The sequence below is a fragment of the Bos taurus genome, chromosome 13 (genome assembly GCF_002263795.3).
Source record: "Bos taurus isolate L1 Dominette 01449 registration number 42190680 breed Hereford chromosome 13, ARS-UCD2.0, whole genome shotgun sequence".
Classification (NCBI taxonomy): domain Eukaryota; kingdom Metazoa; phylum Chordata; class Mammalia; order Artiodactyla; family Bovidae; genus Bos; species Bos taurus.
The window spans coordinates 17,354,104-17,372,958 of record NC_037340.1 but is presented as its reverse complement, the minus strand read 5'-3'; the positions used below and the strand labels follow the sequence as shown (position 1 = coordinate 17,372,958).

General features: G+C 53.6%; 1 protein-coding gene across 3 annotated transcripts in view; it reads left to right on the top strand.

Annotated features, from left to right (window-relative positions):
- Positions 1 to 768: 768 nt before the first annotated feature.
- PFKFB3 (6-phosphofructo-2-kinase/fructose-2,6-biphosphatase 3) overlaps positions 769 to 18,855 on the top strand; it is a 273,450-nt gene continuing 255,363 nt past the window's right edge. For 2 of the 3 annotated variants that reach the window (XM_025000351.2, XM_059892423.1), the window contains exon 1: positions 769 to 839. In XM_025000351.2, coding sequence (XP_024856119.2) covers positions 824 to 839 — 16 coding nt within the window. In that variant the 5' untranslated portion in view covers positions 769 to 823. Of the gene's footprint in view, positions 17,601 to 18,855 lie in introns of all 3 variants that reach the window. The other variant, XM_025000348.2, reaches the window with a different exon arrangement.

The following is an 18,855-nucleotide window of genomic DNA, read 5'->3' as shown; positions in this document are numbered from 1 at the left end:
TTGGTAGTTTTCACTACATAGAAATGCCAACTGCTATTTGCATGGATGCTTTAAATATTAGATCAGGAGATTATGCTAACATCTTCAAACTGTAACGTGAAATAGCACTTGTCACAGGAATTAACTCCTACTTGACTGGAAGGATGACCTGCCTTCGAGGCTTTTTGAGTCCATCACATTATAAAGCATTTTCTCAGGTGCTGGTCTCGCAAGCAAACCAGTAACGTGAGGGGCAACGCCCCTCCCCCAATTCTCTGGGTTACAGTTCCGTAAGTCCCACTACCATCATTATTTTTTAACATACTTATTGAGCTGTGTGTGTGTGGCTGCTCCCTCCAGCCCTCATTTAATTTCAAATCAGTTCAGCCAGCGTTGGAGCCATATCCTGGGCCTGAGGACAAAAAGATTAAAATCCAATAAAGTTCTCCCAACACTTCCAGGGATGAAGCCCCCCGAGCAGCCCGAAGGCTTTGATAAGGGAGTAGATTTTGTTCCCGATCAGGAGTTTCCGCTCAGATGCGTCAGGAGAGGCAGGCCAGCGTCGGGGAGTTCGGGACTCGGGCCCCGGCAGTAGCTGGGAGACCGCCGGCGCCGCCGGCCGGCCGGGAGCGCAAGGGTTAAACGGTTTCCGCGAGGCCCGCCCTGGGGCCGCGCTTCCCGCTCCGCCGCGGTTCCTCCCTCCGCCGGTGACGCGCCGGCCTTTGCCCAAATATGTCCCTTTCCCCTCCCTCGCCCGACACCCGGCGCCCGCAGGCGCCCCCGAGCCACGGGGCTGGCACTCGGACGTCGCTCGGCCTCAGTGTCCCGGGAGCACTTCTCCGCGATGCCCTTCCGAAAAGGTAGGCGGGGTCCCCGCGGAGCGCGCTCGGGCCTGGGCGGGAGACCTGAGCGGCCAGGTGCTCGGGGAGGCCGGTAGGGCTCGGGCACCCGGGCTTCTCGGTGTGCCCGCCGGTCCCGTAATGCCCCTCTCTTTCCGCGCGGCTCCTCCGACCCCGCGTCGCCGCCTCCGGCCACCCTGTGGGCTCACACCGACGTGCCCGAGCCGGTGTGCAGCGTGCGCGGCGGAGGCCGCGCGCAGAGCGTGGGTCGCGGTACTTGGACCAACCCCGATCGCGCCGCAGCAAGTTCTGAGATGCAGGTGGAATCGGGTTCTCCCGGCGGGCTGAAGATTTGGGAGGGAGTGTTCTATGGCGGCCAGAGGTGGCGAGAGGCTCGCAGCGTGGGGTCCCGGCGGCGCGCTCTGGTTGCCGTCCGAGCCTCCCGGAGAGACAGGCGGGGGAGCACGCAGGTGTGAAAGCAGATCCGAGTGGGAGTCCTGCCTCCGGCCTTTTCTACTTACCCTCGGACTCTCGGGAAGTCATTTAGCCGACCGGAGTCTCGGTTTCTTCATCCGCAGTAGGAGCGCGTCAGCTGGGACGTGTGGGACTGGTGAGAGGCGCGCGGGGCAGCTGGCAGAGGAGCGGCCCGCCTACCAGGCAAGATCTGCCTCCCTGTGCCCGGCAGCCTGCACGGAGCTTCCCACCGGGCCCACCTTCAGGCCCTGTTCCTCTGCAGAAAAGCCCCAGCTACTCCCATGGCCCATTTTCCTGGCGGGGTGATGAGGCCCTGCTGTGCCCAGGGCGCTGCAGAGCTGGGCCAGGATGCGCCATCCTCAGGTTGGCGCCTTGATGGATGGATGGAGGAGACTCGGTTTACTTTCCAAACAGAGCAGTCTGATTGACTCCTGATTTTTGTATTTCTGTTGGCAAGGGCTCGGGGACCCACTGTCACTCGGACCCAAGGCTTCCCCACGCCCACCTGGGTACCAGTGACCCAGGCCAGCGACTCCCTCTCGAACACCTGGGGACTGAGGACTGGCTGCGTGGCTTCCTCCCGCTGCCTCTACCCACCTTTCTGGCCGTCTCTACACTTCTCTCATCATCTCGATTCATCGTCAGATTAATGCTAGGGTTGCCCCGATTACCCTGTTGGCCTTTGTCCCTTAAACGGAGGTTGCTATGGTGCCACTGTGAGGTCCTGGTTGTGAAGGGGCACGGTCTGCATGCCGGCCTGTGGGGATGTTGAGAAGGTAGGTGGCAGCTCAGTGCGGGGACTGAGGGTTCAGTCAGGTCCTTGGCTGATGCTGATGGCGCATGGTCCCAAAGTGGCTGGCTTCAATGGCTCCATTATTCCATATAACGGGGCTGCCATGCCTCTGGGCACTCCCCAGAGTCCCCACCTGACCTCATGTTGCTGCAGCGTGAATGGTCATTTATCTACTGCGTCCGTGTGGTCTCTGGAGGCAGACTCCTGGGAGGCACAGCCGCCATTCACTGGGAGGGAGCCAGCCTTGCCAAGAAGGAGTAGGTCCCTGGGCAGCTGAGCTGATGTTCACGTGTGGAGGTTTCCCTCTGTGACAGCCTCGTTAAGTCACAGCAGACCTCTGTCCTCACGCTGCCCACGGTGTTTTGACTTTTCTCCCTAGTCCGAAGAGAAGAATGTTGCTGCCTGGACAGGCGAACCCTGCCCCTCTGTTCCATGAATGCTGATTCCTGAAGGGTCCAGGGTGTGAGAGATGGCCCTTGTGGCTTTTTCAGCTTTGCTGTGAGCCAGGGCAGGGCTCCGGCGGGCTTGCAGGCCAAGCAGAACTTCTCCACTTGACTGGGTTGGGACCTCCTGTTGAGAAATAAACACAGTGAGTGGAAATTAGGGCCAGACCAGGTACGTTCAGTCCAGTTCGGTGATGAGACATCTGGACCTGTCAGGAGGTGGAAAGGTCAGCCTGTGAGAAGGGCTGCGGCACTCCATCCTGGGAAACATCTCGGGGCTAGAGATTTCTATATATATACATATACACACAATATATGCATGGTATATATACTGAGACTTCAGTGTGTGTGTATATATATATATATATATATATACATACATACATACTCTTTCATACTTTAAAGGGGAGATTCTTTGGTGACTCAAATGGTAGAGTCTGCCCGCAGTGACGGAGACCTGAGTTCAATCCCTGGGAAATCCCTGGGAAATGACAACCCCCTCCAGTATTCTTGTCTGGAAAATCCCATGGACGGAGGAGCCTGGCAGGCTACAGCCTATAGGGTTGCAAAGAGTCAGACACGACTGAGCATCTTCACTCATTCATACTTCAAAGAATTTGAATCTGAATCTATTAATTATTTTTTTAAAATAACTAAAAAGATGGGCAATGAAAAGACTTTGCTTCTCTCCCTGCAAAACAACGAGAAGCCAGATGGAGGGCTCCTTTGTGGCTCACATCCAGAAGGCTAACTGACCGCTGTGTCTCCTAGGCTGTGTTTCTGTGTCTTGCAAGACAGATTCAGGGACCAGCTGGGTCAGGGCCTGGCAGGAAGCACTTGACCCGCTCATTCCAGGCAAGCTGAGAAGAGCTTAGTGAAGGTCCTATTACAAAGGTGCAGGATAGGGGAGAGAAGAACCACGGTGGGTATTACAGAAGCCCCGGCAGTCCCACCCCAGGACGGGGGCGCTGAAGGTCCAGCAGTCACTGGAGCTGGTGGCTGGATGGGGCCTGCCCCTCTCTGGAGGATGCTGGTGGCTCGTGACCCTGCAGAGACCACTTGCCGCTCCCTCTCTCTGACCCTAGGGCATTGGCAGCAGAGGGCCAGGAAGCTCGTTGTGTGCATGCGGGTCAACTTGTGGGGACCCGAACCTGCTGGGACCTGGCCTTGCCCTTCCTGGCAGTGGGTCTGGGGCGACAAACAGATAGCCACTCAGGCTTTGGTTCTCAGCCTGTGCCTTGCCTCTGGAGGGGCTCGATCGATGGCACTGAATGTAATGCGGACAGAGTTCTGTGACTGCACACCTCTTGCTTGCTTGCTCATTCATGTGCTCCTTCACTCATTCATTCTTTAGATTGAGTGTCTGCTGTGTGCCAGGCATGCTGGAGGTTCTCTACCTGCAGTTACACCCCCCGGGGCGTGATCCACCTGCCGTGATGACAGCAGCAGGAACCATGTAGCCCGAATGGGGTGAACGGTGGGGCTGGGGTGGCGGGCAGAAACCTTCGATGACCTTCCCTGCCGGCTGAGGGGATGACATGCCAGCACCATGTTCATGCTGTTCACCATGTTCACACCCGCCCTGGCCTCTCTCCTTGGTGGCTCCAGGGTGCCGGTGGCTGTTTTGGGGGAACAGAGTGGGACCCTTGGTTGAACTGCTGGAATCTTGAGATGGGCTAGAGTGACAATGAAACACCCTGATGTGGACCATCGGGGAAAATCGTGAGAACAAAGTGGGTGGCAAAAACTTAGGTGGGAACCCATCACGGCAGGTGGATCACGCCCGGGGGGTGTGACTGCAGGTAGAGAACCTCCAGCGTGCCTGGCGCACAGCAGACGCTCGATCTAAAGAATGAATGAGTGAAGGAGCCTAACCCAAAACTTAGGTGGTGAATCGGGCGATTAAACCTGTGAACCTGGCATGTCCCCCTCTGGAGGACTTTGAAGCCAGGCTGGATGGTGATTTTCTAGGGGGTGGAGGGGTGCTCCATTCCGAGTCTGGGGCTTGGACCAAATTCTTGGGACTCTCTCAGGTGGAGAAGCTGGAAAAATGTCTTTAGATGGTGGAGTCCTAGGTGTTCCTGCACATCCCACCTTCAGAAGGGAAGGGGAGAGAGGGGTGAGTTTCTGATAATAACAGTGAGAAACCAAACTCACACTTAGGGAGCACCTTCCAGTCCTGGGGTGAGAGCTCTGCCTGTGTGCACTTACCCTCTCAACCACCCCAGGACTGTTCCGTCCACTGCAAGGGTGAAGGACAGAGGCTCTGTATGCAGCAGTCAGCTCAGGCACTGAGCAGAGCCGGACCGAGGCTTTGCCTTTCCAGCTCTGCCCGCGATGGTAGGCTAGGCAGGGATGTGTTTGGTACTTTGTGCATCAGGCTGAGACTGCACAGCGTGAAAAGTCTGCAGTTATGGACCAGCAGCGTTTTCCACATTAGACAGGAGCAGAGAGAAACTTAGATGCCTGAATCTTCTGAGTCCTTGAGGGAGGCCCGAGGAGGGCATGGGGCTGCATGTGGAGGCAAGTCGTGTTCTTGTCTCTCCCATGGCCCCGAGGGCACACCTGTCAGGGGCAGGACTCAGTGCCCTGGTCTGGCCAGATGATTGGCTACAGCTGCCCAGGGAGCCGCCCCGGCCCCTGCTGGGAGTGGAGGCATGGACCAGTGCCACCATCACAGGAGAGGCGGCCCCTGAGGGGTTCCTGCAGGTGAGCTGCGGGCAGTGGGTTTTTGGACCCAAGCTGAGGCCCTCTCCTTCCTTTCTCTCCCAATAGGATTGCAGAAAGCAGACCCTGGCTCTACCCTCCAGAAGGCTGGGCTGGTCCCTCGTCCCTCCATCAGCCCCAGTGCTCTGGTGCTGGGCCAGCACCACCCTCTGCCCTGGTGCAGGCAGGCCATGTCGTGGGGCGCTCTCCTCCTCTGGGTCCGGGGCAGCTTGCTGGGCAGGAGGCTCCATCTCAGAGACTCTGCCCCAGAGAAGCACCTGCCAGCCAGGCCGGGCCATCTCGTTTCCTTAAGGGCCTCTGTTCCCACAGGATCCTCTGCTTTGTCCTCCTAGGCCTTCGACCCCTGAGCTGTGCCCCTCTAATGCTTTCCTGTTCCCTTAAAGCATGTCCTCTGCTGTGGTCCATGTCCTCAGCATCCCGTGGTGGCCCCCAGGACCCCCAGGCTCCCACATCTGGGCTCCGTGCCTGCATCTGCTCCCCTGGGAGAGCTAACCGCCCCCTCCTGGGTTGGGGAGGGGGAGATGTACCATCCACACACGTGGATACACATAGGCTTCTGGTCCTGCCTTAAGGCCCTGCTCAAGTTCAAGTCTTCTCTGCCCTGTTTTCCATCTATTCTGTGCAGATTGGGCTCTTGCAGATGCCTACTTGTGCTCAGTTTGCTTGCCCTCGATTTGGGGAGGGTCTGGATCTCATACTTCTATCCAGCCACGTAGTTGCAAGTGCTCCATAAATCCTTGTGCCTGGTTAGTTTGTCCAAAACTCCATTTTCCTCTGCGGTAAGCAGTTGTAGAGCCGAGGTAAGACTGTCAGATTCCCTGATCACTGAAAGATTTACGGCCATGCTCCCATGTGTAATCTAAAAGAAGGACAACACCAAGCCATAAATGTAAGCAAGGCAGACACACGTGATTCTGACAATGGTCCCTATTTTTTTATGCTTCTGGGTGAAACAGTAGGTCCTTAACAACAGCACCTGATGCTGTGCGCCTGTGTGGTCTGCACCTTGGTGGGTTCAGACCTGGGGGCCCCATGCAGGTAGACGCTCTTTTCTTCTCCTTATGGAGCTAAAAGCGCCCATTGCTCACATGTGCTCAGGATTTGTGGATCCGTGAAGTGTCCAAGCCTCCGGCACCCCACCCACCCCCAACCCTCCCCTGCAGGGGACATGAGTCTCTCCTTGAACTTCACAGGGTTTTCCCAGGGCAGGCCTGCCTGAGCCATCACCTGTCTCCCAGTACCCAGCTCCTTTGTGGGTGGCCTTCCTGTTTCCTCCTGATCTCCAATGGGTCCCAGGAGGTGCGGACAGCCCTCGGCCTCAGCTGACCATTTGGAACCAAGGAGGTGGCACCCTGAGATTGCTCCAGCTCCGGACCAGGGACCGATGTTCCCCCCGGCTTGGACGCTCGTCACACACGCTTCCTGCTCTGTCTGCCCCTTGGAGCTCCTTTAGCTAAGCTGGGCTGTGGGAGGCAGGGGGCGGGGGGGCCCACTGGACTGTGTCCTCCAGGGACTCTGTCCTGGGCACCCTGGACAGCCTCTCCCAGCAGCTCCAGGGGACAGGTTGAAGTCTTAGGAGAGTGGCAACTGAAGGTGTCCTGGGTGCCAGGGAGAAGCACATCCTTATCCCACTGGCCTGAGATGGCCCGTCTGGATACTGGCTGCATCTGTGTCCAGGGACTGAGCAGGGGGGCCCAGCCAGGGTGGGGGGCATGTCGAAACTCTGGGCAGGGGCCAGGCAGGCGATGTGTGAGCAACAGGAGGGTGTGGGACTGTCTGGCCCTGGCTGCCCCTGCTGGGATGGGCAGGGGCACTGACGCTCTTGAGGGAACAAACGTGTTCTTTCCAAGGACTGACTACTGCTTTGGTGTTTTGACTGTGGGCTTGACCTGCTGAACCTAGAGTAGGGTTCAGGGAGGCCTCCCCCTGAGGCTTCTTGGGCTCATCCAGAGGCCTGGGGACCTGGGCCAGTGCAGTCAGAGGGAGAGCAAGGTTCCATCAGCCCGTGGGGGTGGACAGGAGCTTAGCAAGGTGCAGGAAGAGAGAGGGAGAAAGACCCGAGCAGGACCCTGGGGAAGGCCGGCCCCTGGCACCCCGGCCCCAGGATGGCAGGGGCAGCAGACCCGAGCAGAACCCCCGGGAAGGCCCGGCCCCTGGCACCATGGCCCCAGGACGGCAGGGGCAGCAGACCCAAGCAGAACCCCAAGGAAGGCCTGGCCCCTGGCACCACGGTCCGAGGACAGCAGGTGCTGGCCGGGGACGGGGCTCCAGGGGCACCGTCTGTCTTATTTCTGGCCACACACTTGGGTTGTGCTTAGCTGCTCAGTCATATCTGACTCTTTGCAACCCCATGGACAGTAGCCTGCCAGGTTCCTCTGTCCATGGGGATTCTCCAGGCAAGAACACTGGAGTGGGTTGCTTTGCTTTCCTCCAGGGGATCTTCCCAACCCAGGGATTGAACCCAGGTCTTCTGCATTGCAGGCGGATTTCTTTACCAGCTGAGCCACCATGGAAGCCCATACTTGGGTTAACTGGGGGCTTTTTAAAAAAGTCTGATGTGCCAGAAATTTTGATTTAATGGTACTGGGTTGATGCCTGGACAGAAAGATTCATGAAACAGTCTCATCCTTAGCATACAGGTACACGGTGACATTTCCAGTCAGTTCCATTTCATTAACAAGGAGGCTGGTCAGGCTTCAGCAAACCCACTTCAAGGCCATGAACAAGGAGAGCCCAGCACTCCTAAGAACGCTCTCGTTGCACCTCAGGGACCAGGAAGCCCTCACGGCGCCTCCAGACTTCTTGCCGCTTGGGCTCTGGGTGTGACTGAGGGTCTCCGGCAGGTCTGGGGGTGCAAGGGACCTTCCCAAACTCAGTAGGGTGGGGGGCTTTGTGCATCTGCCTCAAAGGAGGGAGGCCTCCACCATGCAGCCATCCATCTGCAAGGGCCACCTTTCTCTGGGGAAACATCAGAAAACAGATGTTTGGGGAACACGAGGAAAGAGAGGGTTACAGCTGAGGAACGTGGGAGAAAAGGCAGGAGACGCACTGGGAGGCTGGATGGGCTGCCTCGGAAGACCCCGACCCCGTGAGCTTACTTCAGTCGCCTCCAGAAGTCCTTCGATTGCACGGCACACGTCTGTCCTTTGCCTCGTGGAGCAGGACTGGGTGAGGCGCCAAGGGTGCAGCAGGGAACTGGCCAGACGCCTGTCCTCGTGGGCTTCCATTCTGACGGGGAGACAGACGGTAACAGGCGAGTCAGTGAGCACAGCGCCTGTCCACGGGGTATCCGCGCTGGGTAGAAAAATAATGCAAGAAAGACGAGGGAAGGCGGTATGGGCGGGGAAGGCGCTGCTGTTTGCAATAGATGGTCACCGAAGGGACATTTGAGCAGGGACGGAAGGGAGTGGGGAGTGAACCACGTGGTTTCTTAGGAGAGTGTCTGGCAGGGGGGTGTGTAGATGCAAAGGCCCTGCGGCTGTTGTGGGCTGAGTTTGGAGGTGGGAGGGGCTGATGTAGGGTGGGTGTGGATCACGGTTCAGAAGGGGTGGGTGGGTGGTGTGGGCCCTCAAGGCCATTATAAGGCCTTGGCCTCCTCCCTGCAATGGGATGGGAGGCCCTGGGAGGGACTTGGTGGAGGGCAGGCACAAATCAACTATATTATAAAACCCTCAGGCTGGCACATGGCTGCCCTCCTGGGACCAGACTGTAGGTGATGTATTCAGGAGGTAGAGATGGCAGGTCTATGGATGGATCGGATGTGGAGGGAGAGAGAGTTGGGGCGGCTCCCACGACTGCCCCCGGCTGACCTGTGGACATGCTGGGCACGTTACTGTTAACAGTTGCATGGTCAGCAGAGGGGGCAGGTCACAGCGGGGCTGGGGGGCTCAGTGATTGCTGAGTAACCGTGAGAGGATTCAGGAGGATTGGGACTTGGCAAGCGGACATCTGCAGAGATCCAGTTTGCTCTGGGCTGATCTCCAGACAGACACTTTTTGTAAGAAGAAACTGGCTTTCAAGTCAAATCAGCATTGACCGTTGTTTTTATTTAAAAAGTATTTATTTGGCTGCATCGGATTTTAGTTGTGTCACGCAGGATCTTTCATTGCAGCACACGAACTCTTTAGTTGCGGCACGCAGGCTTAGTTGCCCTGCGGCATTTGGAATCTTCGGTACCTGCTGTTGTTCGGTCCCGTAGTCGTGTCTGACTCTGCAACCCCATGGACTGCAGTACGCCAAGCTTCCCTATCCTTCACTCTCTCCTGGAGCTTGCTCAAATTCAAGTCCATTGTGTTGGTGATGCCATCCAACTATCTCATTATCTGCTGCCCTCTTCTCCTGCCTTCAGTCTTTCCCAGCATCAGGGTTTTTTCTAATGAGTCAGCTCTTCGCATCAGGTAGCCAAAGTATTGGAGCTTCAGCTTCAGCATCAGTCCTCCCCGTGAATATTCGGGTTGATTTCATTTAGGATTGACTGGTTTGATCTCCTTGCTGTCCAGGGGATTCTCAAGAGTCTTTGCCAGTCTTCTAGTTCCCTGACCAGAGTCGAGTCCGTGTCCCTGAGATATCCCCATTTTAGCATTGACAGTCCCCAGAGTCAGCTGCCTCCTCATCCCAAGCAAACTGGTATGGTGGATACCTGACCCACCTTCCGCCAGCCCTCGTGCCTTGGGCTTGATGACCCCTGGATGCCCTCTTGTTGGAGAAGTAGGTTTGAAAACTTCCATATTGGAGCAACAAATAGAATCCAAGTTATTTTTATGGCCCTGGGTTACAGGCTGGTAAGTATGGAAGATAAGTTTCAAAGCAATTCTGTCAGCAGACACAGTAGAAAATCAGAACAAGAATGTTATCAGCAACTTGCTGTAATAACAGCAAAGGAATCTGAATCTGCAAATTGCCTGGCTTCTGCGTGAAAAACCTAAAACTCAAATGTCATCCCTTTTTCACGAAAGTGAGTCAGTCAGCATTCACTTTACCATGAGTCATGATGTCATGACATCATTTCCCAGACGTAAAAATGGGGAACGAAGCACGGGACCCACTTCAAGCTGAAATCATGTTTGGTGCAAATCCCAGATGATATAAAAGCTTTTTTGAATAAAGTCATTTGAATGCAGGGAAAGGTCATGTGGTCACTGGCTGCTCTAGAGGAAATTGGTTTCTTCATGTTATAAAACTTCTACAGATTTCATTTGTGCATGGCTCCCAATATGTAATTCGGGGCATGACGGCAAACCGGTCATCCGCACTCCAGGAGCACCAGCTGTGCCAGGCAAGCGGGGTGGCCTGTGTGTCTCTGTGGCTGTGTTCCTTTCTCTGGCTGCTGTTAGAAATAACCAAAGAGCCTGGGAAAACCTTTTAGAAATGAGCCAGTGTGTAATGGGATGAAGGAGAAAAAGAAATTCCTCCTCTTCACCGCTCAGGAAAATGCAGGTGAAGAGCGTGGTGGAAGGCACCGTTTTCCCCTTCTTTGCTGACAGACAGGAAGGCTGGCATGGCGTGCTGGGTAGAACAAGGACCACAAGGGTGGTCTCTGACATACTGCTGGAGGGTGAGTGAGCTGGCAGAGGGCCTGGGAGGCAGTCTGGGGCTGTCTTATAAAGTGGACACCCACACATCCTGTCACCAGGTCATTCTTGGGTGTGTCACCGAGACACACTCCTGGACAGCTGGTGTCCACTGAGACTCTGTTAGGAAGCCCTTTAAACACCCCGAAAGCACATGAACAGAAGCATGAGTTCATTCTTGGTATAGCCCCATAGTGGAGTATTCTGTGGCCGTCTGAATGAGCTGCACTCTGAAGACAGCTACACTCAGTATTGCCCATGACTATTAAAAAAAAAAACCCTCAAAACATTGGATACAGATGCTTTAAAAAAATAAAACCCACAAAATCTAAGCAATATGCTTTTTTAAAACTTCATTCCCTTTTATAGCTTTTTTTTTTTTTTTTAAATAATTAATTTGGCTGCGCTGGATCTTAGTCGCAGCATGTGGGATCCTCGTTTTGGCATGGGGATCTAGTTCCCTGCCCAGGGATGGAACCCGGGCCCCCTGAGTTGGGAGTTCGATGCTTAGCCACTGGACCACCAGGGAAGTCCTACAGTTGCTTGGTTTTAAATGGGTGAATTATGACTCAAGACAGCCGTTCCAAAAACCAAACAAAAAGAATTCATCGCCTTCATGGCAGCTGCTTTCTCAGCCTTCAAGAAGCAAGGTTTTGTCTCCACTTCCTGGATGAGAAGAAAGAAAGATTTCACAGACCCTGCCGAGGTGACGGATGACCAGGAGGAACAGCCGAGGCTGGTGCTGGGTTCCAGTCTCCGTCTGGACTTCTGCCCGCCTGCCACATCTTTCTGCTTCTTCCGAGGGTGCCAGGTTCTGGGCAGGGGTGACATGGACCTTGGCCTGGGGGTGCCCCAGGCGACCTCAGGGGGCGTGGGAGAGCATACTGGGTGGGCAGGAGGGACTTGATTCCAGTCCTGTGATGTCTCTCTCTGTCGGGGGGCCTCTGATGGTCCCTTCATCTCTCAGGACTTTTGTTCTCTTCTATAAAAGGAGGAATTGGCTGGGTCATCTCTGGCAGCAAGCGCACTGTGTGATTCTAATGATCCTCTTTCATCTCTCATGCTGTTAGGGTTGGTTTCTTCAATATGCATTTGAGTTTTAGTCCCCAAAGGGCTACAGTAATGATTCCTACGTTTAACTGGTAATACATGTAGTATATTTAGTTATCTCGATGGGTATCCTGAAGGTCTTTCCGTTTCCATTAACCCCTCTTCTTCATCCCCTCTACAAAGTGTGCGTCACACTAAGAGCTGGTATATAGGCAACTTGGACAAATCAAAACAGGACAGTCTCTCCTGCTCCGAAGTGTCATCTTGTCCTAATCTGGGGATCCTTTGGTGATTACAAAAATGTGGTTTACACCAAGACCTAAGTGAATCTTTTCTATCATTGGCTTACATTTTATGTGTTTTTAAGCTGAGGTGTAACATATATACGAGAAGTGTTCAAATCTCGATCAGTCTCTACACGTCTATTGGTGTTGAATTCACTAAGACATTAGGAGCAATTCTTTACTTTGCAAGATCTAGCCCTTTCTCTCTCTCCAGAGGTAATAGTGGTTCCTGTGCCATGATGTGTGTTCACTCCATTTCCCCAGCTGGACCGTAAGCTCCTGGGCAGTGTCCCCTTGTCCAGCCTTGGGCCTGATATGATTGATAGCCATATACTGAATTAACTAAAGAATTAGTAGGAACATTAATACTTCAGGCCTCAAAGGATATCACTCTCTGACTTGAGGGTCTTTCTTTCTTCTTGATTAACTTATTAATGGAATCGTCTCCCAGCCCCTGACAGTGATCGCACAGAAGGTCCACACAGAGGAGCCTGACCTTCACGGGAAGGAACACAAGGCTGCTGAGCCAGCGCTGTGTCCAGAGCCTCCGGGCTTTGTAGCCCCCTGGCTTGGGAGCCCGCAGCCCCTCAGCCTCCGTGTGTTGTTGATGCTGTAACACCGCTCTGATGACTTCTCTGAGGGGCATTTCCGTAGGTTTTATTCTGCCTTTACCTCTCCTTCATTGCTCTGTCTGGTTAACAAGTCAAATGCCTCTTTTTCAGAGGGTGACCAGTTTGAGTTAGACACAGTCCTCTTCAAGCTGCTTAGATTGAAGTCCTAAGTTATTCCAGCCAGGACACCTGCTGTCCCATTCACACAGGGTGTCTGGGGGGTTGTGCAGAATGAATCAGAACCCCTGAGAGGAGGGCCCTGAAACATGAGATAACAGAGTTCAGGCCGCCCTGGGTCTCCTCCCAAAGGCTTGAGAACCACGGCAGCAAGTGTGTGATGAATGAATGACACAGGCCTGGCCGACCTCCTGTAATGAAGGAGACATAAAATGCTTAAATGACAGCAGAAATGTGTCCCAGCACAACTGGCCAAAGGGGGGACTTTGGTTTCAGGAGACCTTTGCAGTGACCCCGTGTGCGTCTTAATTATCAATGTCCACATCACTCTTTGATCTGCACCTGCCCTCCTCAGAGTCCGTTATAAAGAGGCCCCCTCTGAGCACGTGGGCCTCCCTGGGGGGACACCGCCCTGCTGAGAAGGCGGCCTGGGAGCAGATGGAAACCTTTCTGCAGCGAACGTTGGACAAAACACCTGGGATTCGTTTGCCCCAGACGTGTCCCTTTCACTGCGTGTGTATTTTATTTGTGTGTCTACACGAACATAAGATGTTTGATTTACGTTTGATGACTCAGAAAATAGTTCTCAGGTCCACGAGCATTCATTGCATGTGTCAGCAATGAGTGATACTCCTTGCCTGGAGGAAGTTTTCCATTTCTGTCTGTATCGCTTTCTACTTTAAAAAATGTTAAGCATTTAGCAAAGTTGCAGGCACAGCACAGGGGATGACCCGCATTGCCTGGATTCCCCAGCAGTTGTTGCATTTTAATGTGTATTGTCTCAGGGTGTTTTGTTGTTGTTGAAACATTTGAGACTTCATTGCAGACATCTTAACACTTCATCCCTGAATACTTTAGCGTGTTCCTCCCCAAATCAAGAATGTTCTCTTAAATTATCCACATGGATTTGAGGATTTTTACAATGATGATCGCATGTGTTAGAATCCAGTCCTGACCTGATGGATTTTAACGCTCAAAACGCCCCAGATTTAACAGACACCCTTTCAAGTCAGCTGCCATGTCTTTTTGACACGTTCCCTTTGCCTTTTGAGCTCTTCTTTATTTTTCTGTCACCACCAGGTGCTTTCATCCTGTCTCAGCCTTGGGATCAGCGGCTGCTCCAAAGAGCCCTGGTTTCTTTCACTGGAGGATGGTGGTTATAAGTCAGACCTGGGCTCTGGTTTGATTTTTGCTCATGGGCTACCATTGTTTCTGGGGACTTTTCAGTGGATAGAGCTAGGAAACATGCTTTAAAAAAATATAAATTCATACTGCTCTCATTCTGGCCCAATACCAGATAGCTTTTCCTTTCCTTTCTCCCAATTTTGCATATTTACCTTTTATATTTTCCCCAGGAATCTTTTTTTTTTTTTTTTAATTTTGGGGCTTCCCTGGCAGTCCAGTGATAAGACTCCATACTTCCACTGCAGGGGGCATGGGTTTGATCCTGTCAGGAAACTAAGATCCCAGAAGCTGCACAGTGAGCCTTTTTTTTTTTTTTTTTTAATCTTCACTCTCCTTTACTCCTGGTATTATTAATTTGGTATCCAAAATTCCTTGTGCTGAATATCTGATTCCCCATGAGCGATGGCATTGAGTGGATCATAAATTCAGTGCACAGGTGGGGGCTGATTGTCCTATCTTCTGGGGCCTTAAAAAATATCTGCAGACAGGAGGTCTGAAGGAGACCACAAGCAAGAATACTTCGGTTCCTTCTGTATCTGCCAGTTACTTCACAATGCATGTGTTTTACTTTAACAGAATTTTTACCGTAAAGTTCAGGGGATGGGGTGTGGCACTCCCGCACCTGCTGTCTGAGTGCTCCCAACTCCTCTGGGCAACAGGCCTGCTCCTCCACGGCCACAAGCAGATAAGCAACATGCAGCTCGGACTACCAGGCATTTAAAGGAGGAGAAAGGAAATGAAAGAAAAATGTTCGATGAAGATTGCCTCTCCCCTCATAAAAAGATCAATAGAAGGAAAAAATGTTTAAATGATGAACAGACATATACCCACAAAGATATGAGACTCAAAAGGCTGCCAGGCAGTGAACTAAGGAAGGGATGAGGGTCTGGGGGCTTCAGAATGAAGGAAAGGTCGGTGAAGAAGCACTGTCTCCCATAAACAGGACCCCTTCTGATGTGAATTTCTCTTATAAAAAGGGTAACTTTTCCTCTGCCGTCTCTCTAAAATAACCAGCTCAAAATAATCCTTAAGCCAGGAGGCATATTTTAGGGTGGCAGGCTCTGCCGCCCTCGATACACCTCCTGGAGCCAGGCTGCGGGGATGGAGGTGGCCCAGGGTCTGGGGGAGAAAGAGGGGCAGGCAGAAGGCAGGTGTCCACGGGGCCTCCGCCGTGGGAGGCCAGGCAGGAGCCTGCAGGTGGAGCCCTGCCCCAGCGGCCACCGCCTCGCCCTCCCTGGGTTGACGATGGGCATGCAGGTCAGCTGAGCCCGGCTGCCCCGGGAGAGGTCACCCCGGGACAAGAGGCGGCGGCGGCGGCGGCGGCGGCGGCGGCGGCGGCGGGAGGGGCAGGAAGGGGCGGGGCGGGGCCCGGTGGTTCGGGCGGGGTCGAGCGCGCGGATGGGCGCGCGGATTGGCTGCCTGCGCGGAGCACGGACCGATCAGCGCGCGCCCCGCCTCGCCCTGGTGCGCCGCACGCCGCGTTCACGTGGCTCCGCCCCACCCGGCTCAGCTGCACGGGTCCTGCACGTGGGCGCGGCGTGGCGTGCAGTCCGCGGTACCGGCAGGCGCCGCGTTCGAGTTCCACGCCTAGCCTTCCCGCGGCCTGGTTTCATGTTCCGGCCTAGGGTTCTTTCCGAGAAGGCCCGGGAGTGGCCGTATTTTGTTTAAAGCGCCAGAGGAACTAGGGCGGCAGGTGGTTTGCCATTCGGGCGGGGCCGGGAGGGCGCGGCGCAGAAGAGGAAGGGGATCGGGGAGGCATTAAAAAGAGCCCGGACGGGGAGATTGCGTAATCCCGTGCAGTGTTTTTATCTTCGGGAAGTAAACAGTGCAAGTGTCTGCGTTTCGTTTTCCTGCCCGGCCGAAACATATACCAAAAGATGTACCAAATTGATCGTGGACGCGGTGTTCCGTGTGACACGGTGTAAACAACTTGCACAGCCTGCCCTGGAGGGCGCCTCCACAGGGTCGGGGGCTTCAGTGGCCCCAGGAAACCGCGGCCACCTTCTGCGTGCGAGCTCTCCTAGCCCCCATGGGTTGAGGCTTAGGTGTCTCAAGCTTCGACCCCTAGCTGAACAACTCTTTCCCCAGCCCCTCACCCTCACTCAGAGCCTAGAATGAGTTGGGTCTGTGGAGCTCTGGAGTTAACTTTCGAGAGTGACTCAGCTAGTGGAGGGTCAGGAAACCAAGTCACATGAGGAGTGGTTGAAGAATTGGGGTGTTTAGCCCAGACAGGTCCCTGGGGCACACAAGCGCAGCTACAAATATGTGAAGGACTCTTGGATTGCTCAGGTACCGTGCTGCCTGAGGGGACAGAACGGGGATGTTTATGGCAGGTGAATTTCAGGTCAATTACGGAGAAGGGGCAGCAAAGAACCTTGCTGGAGTTTTATCCAGGAACCTGGTACAGATAGGTGTTTACTTGTTTCAGTAGGAAAATGGTGGCGCTTAGATTCAAACTCTGATCTGCCAGATTCCAGAGCCTTTTCATTTTTCATGATGCATCTGTTTTAATGCAATGGGTTACTTTGTGGGTAATGACAGTGCCAAAGTGTTTCTGCAATGATGGAGTGCATTGGACTGGAAGGTTCAGCCAGGTCTGTTAAGCCGTGTCACTGATTTCTGTATCTGATGGAGAAGGATCTTGTCCTGGGCCAAACAAGGATACCAGGGCTACCTTGGAAGGAAGAGATCCCCCCCCCCCCATTTCACCAGCAAGTCAGATTTTCCACCAGGGCACATGTCTGCTCCGTTGGCCCTGCAAGTGCTCTCACCTGTTGAAACAGTCCTGGCTTTGAGTTTAACAAATGAGGTAACAGGGTCCAGTTGTCATCAGTCTTTGTTACAACCTCCCAACCCATTTTTTGCATCTGACACTCTGCTCCTTGTGCACTCCACCTGTCTAGACTCAGGTACACGTGGGACTAACAGTAAGAGCTGAGGTCTGGGGGAGCAAGTAGGACTGAGTATGTCAGCCCTACAGGCAGCATGAGTCACAGTGCCATGAAAAGTCAGGAGGGGAGGGCCCAGGCTGGTTGGATTTCAGTCTGTGGCCCCTAGGGCCTCAAGAGTTCACACTTTTAAGCCTCTAGAGAAGATGCATAGAGGAAGTGGCCCTCTTTGAGGTCTTGGATTCACTTTATGAGTTAATATCTTCAAGCTTTCTGAAAAGCTGAGCACTTAAGGAGTCATTCTTTGTCTCCACTGTATATATTGTTCAGTATTTCTCATGTTAGCACCCCTGGGAGGAAGGTAGGGGTATGAAATGCATGTAACATAGGAGGCAGAATCTGGTTTTTCTTGGATCTCTAGTGAACCTGATTGCAATTTCTTATAAAAATAACCCAGGGAGAAAATAACCAGGCAGAGCCCTCTTCCCCTAGAGGAATTTGCCTGCGGCTGCATCCACCCTGCACACAGTTTTTAGACCTCCAGATGGCTGTTGCTGAATGTCCACTCTTCTTCCTTTCAGTAAGTTTGCTGATTATTCATCCTTAACCTCCTGGGTCCTCCCGTCTCCAGGTACCAAGACATTGGCCATCTCCCAGGCAGCCCAGTCCAGCCCTGAACAGCACCACAGAGAGTGAAATATGTCTGCCTGCCTCCTTCTGACCTCTTTCTCCCTGGGTTACTTCCTATCTCTCAAGTCCTCTCCTGCACTCTTATTTTATCTACTATTTATTTCTGTGTACTCTGGTTACTGTGCATGGGCTTTCTCTAGTTGTGGCAAGCGAGGGGCTGCTCTGCAGTTGCAGTGCTTGGCCTTCTTATTGCAGTGGCTTCTCCTGTTTCAGCTCACCTTCTAGAGCACCGGCTCCATAGTGCTGATGCACAGGCTTCGTTGCCCCGCGGTATATGGAATCTTTATGGACCTGGGAACAAACCTGTGTCCCTTGCATCAGCAGGTGAACTCTCAACCACCGGACCACCAGCGAAGTCCCCATGGACATCATCCTAAAGGGATAGTGTTGCAAAAAGCCAATTCTGACTCCATGTTGGAACTGTTTCTTTGATTTGCTTTTCGTTGCTTTTGTTGTTATAATCATACGGAATGGCCTGCCTCAGAGTATCCTGCCTCTCTGCCTGACTGTTAAAGTGCCTTTGTTCAGAACCCTGTCCACCTGTGGCTGGCAGGAAGGAAGAAATTAATACATCCCTTGCCTGAGGCTTGCCATTCTAGGAGATATTTGCAAGATTAATGGCCTTCTTATTTTGCTTCCTCATTTCCTGGGATCTCTGGTCTATAAAAGAACCTGGAATACAGGCGCCGCCCTCCCCCGCCCGCCCAGCCCCCCCAGTCATCAGATGGTTATTTTGAGGTACTAGCTTGCCATCTTCTCCGTCAGCTGGCTACCCATTCAAGTGTCTCCCTTGCCTCAACTCCTCATCTCTTGGATTCCTTGGCCCATCATGCAGCAAGCAGAGAGAGCTGCTGCTGCTGCTGCTAAGTCGCTTCAGTCGTGTCCGACTCTGTGTGACCCCATAGACGGCAGCCCACCAGGCTCCTCTGTCTCTGGGATTCTCCAGGCAAGAACACTGGAGTGGGTTGCCATTTCCTTCTCCAATGCATGAAAGTGAAAAGTGAAAGTGAAGTCGCTCAGTCGTGTCCAACTCTTCACAACCCCATGGACTGTAGCCTACCAGGCTCCTCTGTCCATGGGATTTTGCAGGCCAAGAGTACTGGAGTGGGTTGCCATTTCCTTCTCCGAGAGAGAGCTAGCACTCG